The sequence below is a fragment of the Nothobranchius furzeri genome, chromosome 19 (assembly GCF_043380555.1).
Source record: "Nothobranchius furzeri strain GRZ-AD chromosome 19, NfurGRZ-RIMD1, whole genome shotgun sequence".
NCBI lineage: Eukaryota > Metazoa > Chordata > Actinopteri > Cyprinodontiformes > Nothobranchiidae > Nothobranchius > Nothobranchius furzeri.
Window position 1 is genome coordinate 5,031,812 of NC_091759.1, and position 11,671 is coordinate 5,043,482.

The following is an 11,671-nucleotide window of genomic DNA, read 5'->3' on the forward strand; positions in this document are numbered from 1 at the left end:
CATTTTAAAAAATACATAAAAATCACCACAATTTATCTAAAAATTAAATACAATTAAGAAAAGAAAGATTATAAAATAAATGACAAAACCGTTTTAGACTAAGGTTATCCTATAATCAGAAAATGAGTCAGATTTTGTAATCTCACACAGTTTCACACCATGTGTACCTCTCAGATTATGTGACAGAGGTACCCCTCAGCTTTCATAGTTAAACGAGCATCAGTTTTCCTTTAGGGAGTTGGGATTTAACCTCTGCCTAAAGTATCTTGGTCTCTTGTTCTCAAGTGATGATGATGGATCAACAGTTTGGAGTTACAGATACAAGCAGCCAAAATAAAACTCCAGACTGCGCCTTGGGAGCTCGGAGCAGAGCCGCTGCTCCCACGAATGGGAAGGAGTTCTCAGAATGAATCTGGGATCTGATCTCTGGAGGTTCTCCGGGCACTGAGGGGAGAATCCTGGGAAGACCCAGAAACCTTTGGAGGGAATATGTGTCCCCAAAAAGTAATCAAAACATTATTTAACAAGTTTAATAAAATAATCCTTTTCAAATATTTGGTGAATTTTAGGTCAATGTGTTGCTTTGACACTCGTCATTTTAAAATAGCATGAGTATTATCTGTGAATGAAGGGTTCTAGATGTGTGTGTGTGTGTGTGTGTGCATCTTACACTTTGTATTAAAAGTTAAACTCCGGGTTCGGGTGTTTAACTCATCGACATATAGGTTTAACTTCATCTCTTCCTGTCAGACAGCAGATGATGATGGGTTGGTCCCAGCCGCTGCAGCACCAGGCGTGTCTGCCCAGACGACCTTTTGCTGATGTTCATCTCTTCTTTCACAGAGTTCCTTCTGATATGTTTGCACACTAAACCAATAGTAGACCCCCTTTGTGACTCTGGATGTTTTCATTTAGTAGGAGAAAGGACAGAAATGACTGATTGTTGCAAAAGTTGTGTAAGGATCCTGGTATCACAGGAATCAAAAACAATTTAAATTCTGTCTCTTTGTGTCTTTTTGTAAAAGTTCTAATATTACAGCCTTTAGGAGACAAATGCTTTACAATAAAATGTGTTAGGATTTAAACAGAATACTCAGTTTAATTCTAACAAGGTTTTTAATAGCACAGGTTAAGCACAAATTCAAGTAAAACAGATGCATTTGGACTCTAGCGTGCCTCTCTGAGCACTACTTCTAGCTATTTTATTCTAAAAATGATAAAATGACTCTAAACGTCAATCAGAGGCCAACCAGCTGTTTTTTCTTTCAGACCAATGGAGCGTATTCTCACCAACTCCAGCACCAACACCCTCCTGCCACAAGCTGCACCAGACCAGACCAACTGCAGCACCCAGGATCAACAGTGGGGGGCGCCACACCTGCACTGGTTAGCTCACCAGGATATGAAGCTGTACCAGGACTTCCACTCTGTCTGGGTCTCCCTGATGGTAAGTAATGTTGCTCAGAAATTCTTTAAAGTCTCGTTCATTGAGAAAATGTGTTTATACATGTTCATTTTTAAAGTACGGCATGCTGCACCTGAAAACTCTATCGCCTACATTAGCTACAGACAGTGTTGTACTGGTTACATAAAAGAGTAATGAGTTACAGGTACTAGTTACGTTTCACCCATGCAGCGTGAAAAATGTACTCAGCAGGTTTGAAGGTAAGTGTTTGGAATCCAGTTGTTTGGAGTCCATACTTGCCTTCAAATTAGCTGAGTGAAATTTGCTAGCATGAGCGAAATGCTAGTTTCCGCCATGTTTCCACTGGTCTGTTAGCTAAAAAGACCAGGTGGCACAGGCAGCTAGTAATGAACAAACACACTTTTAGGGTAACAGTAACCTTAATAAAAAAAGAAACTAAATTGATTAATAGTTACTGGTAAGAGTAACAGCGTTGCCATATGGCGTTACTAATAATATATCACTAGTATGTGTCCTAAAAATGTATAAATAATATCATACTTAGGTATGTGTCCTAAAAATGTATAAATAATATCATACTATAGTATGTGTCCTAAAAAATGTTAAAAAATTTGCATACTATACTATGTGTCCTAAAAATGTATAAATAATATCATACTAAGGTATGTGTCCTAAAAATGTATAAATAATATCATACTTTAGTATGTGTCCAAAAAATGTAAAAATAATATCATACTATAGTATGTGTCCTAAAAATGTATAAATAATATCATATTATAGTATGTGTCCTAAAAATGTATAAATAATGTCATACTACAGTATGTGTCCTAAAAATGTATAAATAATATCATACTAAGGTATGTGTCCTAAAAATGTATAAATAATATCATATTATAGTATGTGTCCTAAAAATGTATAAATAATATCATACTACAGTATGTGTCCTAAAAATGTATAAATAATATCATACTAAGGTATGTGTCCTAAAAATGTATAAATAATATCATACTTTAGTATGTGTCCAAAAAATGTAAAAATAATATCATACTATAGTATATGTCCTAAAAATGTATAAATAATATCATACTATAGTATGTGTCCTAAAAATGTATAAATAATATCATACTACAGTATGTGTCCTAAAAATGTATAAATAATATCATACTAAGTTATGTGTCCTAAAAATGTATAAATAATATCATACTTTAGTATGTGTCCAAAAAATAAAAAAATAATATCATACTATAGTATGTGTCCTAAAAATGTATAAATAATATCATATTATAGTATGTGTCCTAAAAATGTATAAATAATATCACACTAAGGTATGTGTCCTAAAAATGTATAAATAATATCATACTAAGGTATTTGTCCTAAAAATGTATAAATAATATCATACTGAGGTATGTGTCCTAAAAATGTATAAATAATATCATACTATAGTATGTGTCCTAAAAAATGTAAAAATAATTGCATACTATAGTATGTGTCCTAAAAATGTATAAATAATGTCATACTACAGTATGTGTCCTAAAAATGTATAAATAATATCATACTAAGGTATGTGTCCTAAAAATGTATAAATAATATCATACTTTAGTATGTGTACAAAAAATGTAAAAATAATATCATACTATAGTATGTGTCCTAAAAATGTATAAATAATATCATATTATAGTATGTGTCCTAAAAATGTATAAATAATATCATATTATAGTATGTGTCCTAAAAATGTATAAATAATATCATATTATAGTATGTGTCCTAAAAATGTATAAATAATATCATACTAAGGTATGTGTCCTAAAAATGTATAAATAATATCATACTACAGTATGTGTCCTAAAAATGTATAAATAATTGCATACTATAGTATGTGTCCTAAAAATGTATAAATAATATCTAATTATAGTATGTATCCTAAAAATGTATAAATAATATCATACTAAGGTATGTGTCCTAAAAAATGTATAAATAATATCATACTAAGGTATGTGTCCTAAAAATGTATAAATAATATCATACTAAGGTATGTGTCCTAAAAATGTATAAATAATATCATACTATAGTATGTGTCCTAAAAAATGTAAAAATAATTGCATACTATAGTATGTGTCCTAAAAATGTATAAATAATTTCATACTACAGTATGTGTCCTAAAAATGTATAAATAATATCATATTATAGTATGTGTCCTAAAAATGTATAAATAATATCATACTAAGGTATGTGTCCTAAAAATGTATAAATAATATCATACTAAGGTATGTGTCCTAAAAATGTATAAATAATATCATACCAAGGTATGTGTCCTAAAAATGTATAAATAATATCATACTATAGTATGTGTCCTAAAAAATGTAAAAATAATTGCATACTATAGTATGTGTCCTAAAAATGTATAAATAATATCATACTACAGTATGTGTCCTAAAAATGTATAAATAATATCATACTTTAGTATGTGTCCAAAAAATGTAAAAATAATATCATACTATAGTATGTGTCCTAAAAATGTATAAATAATGTCATACTACAGTATGTGTCCTAAAAATGTATAAATAATATCATATTATAGTATGTGTCCTAAAAATATATAAATAATATCATATTATAGTATGTGTCCTAAAAATGTATAAATAATATCATACTATAGTATGTGTCCTAAAAATGTATAAATAATTTCATACTACAGTATGTGTCCTAAAAATGTATAAATAATATCATATTATAGTATGTGTCCTAAAAATGTATAAATAATATCATACTAAGGTATGTGTCCTAAAAATGTATACATAATATCATACTAAGGTATGTGTCCTAAAAATGTATAAATAATATCATACTAAGGTATGTTTCCTAAAAATGTATAAATAATATCATACTATAGTATGTGTCCTAAAAAATGTAAAAATAATTGCATACTATAGTATGTGTCCTAAAAATGTATAAATAATATCATACTACAGTATGTGTCCTAAAAATGTATAAATAATATCATACTTTAGTATGTGTCCAAAAAATGTAAAAATAATATCATACTATAGTATGTGTCCTAAAAATGTATAAATAATATCATATTATAGTATGTGTCCTAAAAATGTATAAATAATATCATACTAAGGTATGTGTCCTAAAAATGTATAAATAATATCATATTATAGTATGTGTCCTAAAAATGTATAAATAATATCATACTAAGGTATCTGTCCTAAAAATGTATAAATAATATCATACTAAGGTATGTGTCCTAAAAATGTATAAATAATATCATATTATAGTATGTGTCCTAAAAAATGTTAAAAAAAAATTGCATACTATACTATGTGTCCTAAAAATGTATAAATAATATCAGACTAAGGTATGTGTCCTAAAAATGTATAAATAATATCATACTAAGGTATGTGTCCTAAAAATGTATAAATAATATCATACTATAGTATATGTCCTAAAAATGTATAAATAATATCATACTTTAGTATGTGTCCAAAAAATGTAAAAATAATATCATACTATAGTATGTGTCCTCAAAATTTATAAATAATATCATACTATAGTATGTGTCCTAAAAAATGTAAAAATAATTGCATACTATAGTATGTGTCCTAAAAATGTATAAATAATGTCATACTACAGTATGTGTCCTAAAAATGTATAAATAATATCATACTAAGGTATGTGTCCTAAAAATGTATAAATAATATCATACTTTAGTATGTGTCCAAAAAATGTAAAAATAATATCATACTATAGTATGTGTCCTAAAAATGTATAAATAATATCATATTATAGTATGTGTCCTAAAAATGTATAAATAATATCATATTATAGTATGTGTCCTAAAAATGTATAAATAATATCATACTACAGTATGTGTCCTAAAAATGTATAAATAATTGCATACTATAGTATGTGTCCTAAAAATGTATAAATAATATCATACTAAGGTATGTGTCCTAAAAATGTATAAATAATATCATACTAAGGTATGTGTCCTAAAAATGTATAAATAATATCATACTATAGTATGTGTCCTAAAAAATGTAAAAATAATTGCATACTATAGTATGTGTCCTAATGTTACGCCCCCTCTCTGCAGGTCTAGGAGGATGAGGGGGCTAACACAAGCAAATAGGTGTAAAAGTGTGTGTGAGGATAAAGGACGAGGAGGTTCGAGTAAAAACAAAAGGATTTATTAACATAAGGTGTCCGTGGGTAAACGGCATAAATAAGGCTTCGTAATAATAAACTACACCCTAAGCAGTCTCACTGCTTATGACAAAGGCTTTCTGCCAAAATGCAAAATATCCCCGGCTCAAAAGTCCTATGGGGATAAAAAGAAAAACACCACAAAGGCTTAACCCTTAACAAGGTGTGTGAAAACACACTCAGAAGGTACCCAGGCTAATCCGGGATCCTTAGTAGAGAACTTAAACATAAATGAGCGAGGGAGAATCTCAGGCTACTCCTGGATCTCTATCAATAACCTTAAACCCAGCAGGAACGGTGTTAACAGCCTTAAACCTGTCTGGTAACGGTCGCTAAAGTGTCCGTGAGCTAAAGGAGAATCTCTGGCTACTCCAGGATCTCCTCGATGTCTGTTGCGTTCCTCCTTTTAAAGAGCTGGGAGCTGCTTGATCGCTGATGAAGATCAGCTGCTGTCTCTGCTGGCGTGCCTCTCTCCGAGGTCCTGAAAGGGCGCTGGAGCGCTGGAGAGTGTGAGCTGGCCGCTCCTGGCGCTGTCCCTGGTGCTGGATCCCGTGCAGCGGGGACAAAAGGCTCAGGCTAGGATGAGAGGACGGACCGAGGGGACGAGGGTCGTCACAGCCTCCCCCTAAACAGCTAAGAAAGACAGTCATTAAAAAGGATTGTCTTTCTTAAAGAACAAGCTCTAAAAACCAACTCAGAGAAAAAAAACAATGCCTATGGAGAACAAATCTAGGATTCATTTCAGGTTGACAAAAAAAAAAAAACGGATGAGTCCCCACTGACTGCCTAACATTTCTTCTCTAAAAAACTTCAGTCTAGGCTTCATGTGATTGCAGGCGGGCAGATTAAGCACATGTTTTCCGAAGAAAACATACTAACCAGCAAGGAAGAGGGGTGGCCAAGCCGGCCCCTTTTCCTCCTGGGGTGCTCCCGAGATGGTGCCCAAAAGGACACCAACACTAGCCGCGACACACAACACTAATAAAAAAAACAAACAGGACATACCCCAAAGGGGGTATACCTCTAAAACCTACCTGGGAACTCACCGCTTTGTTTAAGTTTATCTGTAATATCCATAGAATAAAAGAAAGGCACTATTCTACAAAACCACGAGACAGGCAATCCGCAACCACATTGTCAGCTCCCTTCTTGTGCCGGATGTCTAAGTTGTGGTCTTGGAGCAGGAGGGCCCATCTCATTAATCTCTGGTTCTTGTTAAACATTCTGGAAAGGAAAACCAGAGGGTTATGGTCTGTAAAAACAATTAGGGGCCCGTTGCTGGAGCCAACGTACACTTCAAAATGCTGCAAAGCCAGCAATAGAGCCAAGGTTTCTTTTTCCACTGTGGAGTAGTTTAATTGGTATGTGGCAAATTTCCGTGAGTAGTAGGCAACTGGGTGGTCAATCCCTGCATCGTCTTCTTGTAGTAACACGGCCCCAACCCCTACATGGCTTGCATCAGTCTCGAGTTTAAATGGTCTGGACAAGTCAGGGGCTTTTAAAACAGGGTTACTACAAAGTAAAACCTTGCAGGAGTCAAACGCCTTTTGCGCACTTTCATCCCAGGTAAACGGAACCTTTGGACTCAAAAGATTGGTTAATGGGGAAACTACACTGGCGAAATTCTTACAAAAACAGCGGTAGTAGCCAGCCATTCCAATGAAGCGTCTCAATTCCCTACGCGTTCTTGGCTTGGGGAACTCTGTGATGGCCTGTATTTTGTCTGCTAACATTTTTACTTTCCCATGGCCAACCTCTTTTCCCAGAAACTGGACCGTGGCTTTAACGAACTCACTTTTAGCCAGGTTAATGGTGAGTCGAGCATCAGCTAAACGCTGAAAAAGGGCCCGCAGACCCTCAATGTGGGCTTCCCAAGTGGAGGTGTGGACAACGATATCATCAAGATATACAGTGCAGTTCGATAAACCAGAAGTTATTGAGCTCATCATTCTTTGAAAGGTTGCCGGGGCATTTCGCATTCCAAATGGCATAACTGTGTATTGCAGGAATGCGTCCGGAGTTACAAAGGCAGAGATTTCGGAGGCAGCAGTTGTTAAAGGCACCTGCCAGTAACCTTTGAGTAGATCTATTTTCGTTATAAAGGATGCATCTCCTATTCTGTCAATACAGTCATCTACTCTGGGCAAGGGATATGCATCTGGCACTGTAACAGAGTTTACCTTTCGATAATCAGTTATGAAGCGGGAAGAGCCATCCGGCTTCTTCTCAATTAAACAGGGCGAGCTCCACGGACTGCAACTGGGCACGGCCAAGCCATGTTCCAACAAATAACGCGTTTCCTGCTCTAACAATTCACGTTTTACCGTATTAGCTCGGTATGGGTGTTGTTTTATGGGTTGAGATGTTACCACAACGACGTCGTGACTAACCGCAGTGGTTCGAGAAGGTACATCTGAAAAGAGGCAAGAGTACTCTTGTATCAGACTCATCAGTTCGTGTTTCATGTCGTCATTCAAGTGGTCCAGGATATCTGGTAGCTGGGCCAAAGTTAAAGAGTTAGCGAGTCGGGGGCCAACAACAGGTTTTAACTTCAGGTGGATGTCCTCCTCGGGAATAGGAGTGAAGGATGCGGCTGCGCACACCGCAGCTTCAGAAACCTCTGATGGTGAAGCCTGAGGGGAATGGTACAGCTTAAGCATGTTAATATGACAAGCCCTGGACTTACGGCGACGATGAGGAGTGGAAATGCTATAGGTAGTACTGTTTATTTTTCCCAGCACTTCAAATGGTCCATCGAATTTAGCTGATAAGCTAGTGCCAACCAAAGGATTCAATATTAAAACCTGATCACCGGGGTGGAGCTCCCTGGCTACAGCTTTTCGATCAAACTGCCTTTTCATCTTCTTTTGAGTTATCTCCAAGTTCTCCCTAGCCAGTTTATTTGCATGTTTTATTCGCCACAGAAATTTCTTGAGGTATTGATTGATCTTTTCCTTTTTAGACTCCTGGACTCTCAGAAACTGTTCCTTGAGAGCTTTAAGGGGGCCCCGAGGTGTGTGTCCGAACACTAATTGAGCCGGGCTAAACCCCAAAGAATCCTGGGGAGCCTCTCGGGCGGCAAACAACAGAAAGGGAACTCCTTCATCCCACTGATTTCCTGAACTTAAACAGTACTTTTTCAGCATGCTTTTAAAAGTTTGGTGCCAGCGTTCTAAAGCGCCTTGGCTTTCTGGGTGATAAGCAGAAGATACCACGTGGTGGATACCCAGTGTTTGGGCCACCTTCCTAAACAGCTCTGACTTAAAGTTGGTTCCCTGATCGGTTTGTAGAACACGGGGTAAACCAAACAATGAGAAATACTGGGTTAAAGCCCGGGTGACAGTTTTAGCTGTTATGGTGGATAACGGAAAAGCTTCTGGAAAACGGGTGGATGTGCACATTATGGTTAACAGGTATTTCTTACCAGATTTACTTCTGGGCAATGGACCTACACAATCCACCACAATGGTGTCAAAAGGATTCCCGATTACAGGAATCGGATGGAGAGGGGCTGGAGCAGGCAGCTGATTTGGTTTTCCAGAAATTTGACAGACATGGCAACGCTTACAATATTCAGCTACGTCCCTCTTCATGCCAGGCCAAAAGAAATGCTCCAAAATTATCTGGTACGTTTTCCGGATGCCTAAGTGTCCTGCCCACTGACTTTCATGAGCTAAACTCACAACTTTATTTCGGTACCTTGTGGGAATTACAATCTGATTAATAGTACCCCAAGGTGCTCCTTGGGCGGCAGGATTGTTCCAAAATCTCATTAGCACGTCATTCTGTAGAAAATAACCGGACTTTTCCCCATCAGGATTCTTAATATCCTGAAAAAATTTCTTCAAGCTGTCATCACGACGTTGCTCCTCTCCTAAGGTCATCCGGGGTAAAGGCAGACACCCCGACGTGAGCGACACGTCTTCATCCTCGGTGTCGGCGGTAATGTCCGCATTGTGGTCGTGGACGTGATGGTCCTCTTTATTGTGTCCATCATCAAAGAGAGAGGATAACTGGAAGGTTTCCTCCTGTTTACGTGCCTGGGCACGGGTTATGACACATGCAGGATAAATTCCTGGCTGCTCCTTAACGCACGAACTGGTGTCTGAGCACGGGTCGTTTAGAACTTGGAATGGAGGGACCACATTTCCTCCAGCAACATCGTTTCCGAGCAGGAGATTTACTCCAGCGATCGGCAAAGATGGGCAAACCGCCACATCAAAATAACCTCTGGCTAGCTCGCAAGAAAGAAAGACTCGGTGTAACGGCCGAGAAATCGGCTCACCATTTATTCCGTTCAGCAGAACTGACACGCCCGTTTCACTGCTCTCGTTAAAAATCATGACATCGCTAGTTATGAGCGTTTGTGATGCCCCAGTATCGCGCAAGATGATAACTGGAGCTTGGTCAGAACTTGACTCATTTAGCTGAACCACACCTTTGGACAAAAATGGTTGAAAACAGTCGTTTATTTCTGTCACGACCTGCTTGTTTTTCGTTATAAAACCAACCTCACGTGAGGGGGAGGTTTTCTGTTCGTTTTTCCTTTTTAATTTGTAACAGTCTTTTACTACATGCCCAGACCGATGACAGTAAACACATCTTGGCTGGTGGGCGTTTACCGAACCGCTGTGAGCAGGCCTCATCATAGGAGGCCGTCTGGCATCTCTGGGTGGCAGTTCGCCGCTAACGCGGTGCGTTAATGAATATTCATCCGCCAACAAAGCTGCAGAAGACAAAGTCGCTACCTTTTGTTCATTCAAGTATAAAACGGTGCGCTCCGGTAAACATCTCTTGAACTCCTCTAACAGGATTAATTCCTTCAGCTCAGTAAAAGAAGACACTTTTGATGCTGCAACCCACTTTTCAAATAATAAAAGCTTTTCTCTGGCGAACTCGACAAACGTCTGATGTGGCTGTTTATTGGTTAATGCTCGAAATCTTTGTCGGTATGCTTCTGGGACCAGTTCATAAGCAGTTAACACTGCACTTTTCACACATTCGTAATCTAAACTGTCAGAAAGGGACAAAGAAGACATTACCTCCTGGGCTTTTCCGGTGAGCTTGCACTGGAGGATCAACGCCCACACGTCACGAGGCCACTCAAGAGCTGCAGCAATGCGCTCAAATATCTGGAAGTAGCTGTCCACCTCAAACTCCCGAAAAGGTGGCACCAACACAATGCATTTACTTATGTCCAGTCTCTGTTTTATTCCAGGGGTAGTTTCTTCTCGTGTGGTGTCGGGTTCTGTCACAACCTTGTGCGTGTCAACATGTGGGTCATTTTGTTGGGAAATCTCGGCTTGTCTCCAAGCCTGGGCTTCCAGCTCAAGTCTTTTTAGCTTGATCTGAGTGTCGGCTTCCAGATCCATTCTGCGGATCTCCAGCTCCATCTCCATCAGACGGCGCTTCTCCTTTTCCTCGGCCTCATACTTTAGCTGAGCCATTCGGACTTTCAGACGTAGGTTAAAACGCTCCAGCGAACTCGGAGTAGAAGCTGGTGAGACAGGATCAGACTTGGGCAAAGTTAGTGGTGAAGAAGGGGTCTTACTGTGAGCCGGCGGGGTCTGGTAGCCGGGAGCCGTCTCCTCGGGTGCCGCAGAAGATGGTCCTGCTCCGTTCTCATGGCTTGCGGCGTCATCCGCACGCGGGGAAAGGACAGGAAGATCTCCAGTCCCTTTTGCAGGCAACAAGTTCAAGTTTTCCAAGGCAGCAATAACTGTCTCTTTTAGAACCTGTTTCGTCATTGTGCGGGTGCCATGGAGATCAAGGTGCTCAGCCACCTCCACCAGATCGCTCTTGCGGCAGGCCTCGAGCGCTTCCCGCGACGGTGCACGCAGAAACTCCTTTAAAGAAAACATAATTATTATAGAGCTCACCTGGGAAGAGCTAAAATCCAGAGAGTGAAACCACCAAAATGAAAGAGTCCCAGGGTACTTAACACACACTTAAGCGCAATGGAAAAAAAACGTGTGTCCTAAAAATGTATAAATAATATCATACTTTAGTATGTGTCCAAAAAATGTAAAAATAATA

At 37.9% G+C, this 11,671-nt stretch overlaps 1 protein-coding gene across 1 annotated transcript; it reads right to left on the reverse strand.

The window, feature by feature from the left end:
- Positions 1-6,776: 6,776 nt before the first annotated feature.
- Positions 6,777-11,382, reverse strand: LOC139064212 (uncharacterized). Its single transcript, XM_070547263.1, has 2 exons — positions 10,678-11,382; positions 6,777-6,859 (listed from the first exon to the last, which is right to left on the reverse strand). The coding sequence occupies exons 1-2, from the start codon at positions 11,380-11,382 to the stop codon at positions 6,851-6,853; spliced, it is 714 nt and encodes a 237-aa protein (XP_070403364.1). The 3' UTR covers positions 6,777-6,850.
- Between the last annotated feature and the right edge of the window lie 289 nt (positions 11,383-11,671).

Excerpts from the sequence above, each read along its gene's own strand:
- LOC139064212 (XM_070547263.1), bottom strand. The coding sequence starts at position 11,382 with ATGACGAAACAGGTTCTAAAAGAGACAGTTATTGCTGCCTTGGAAAAC.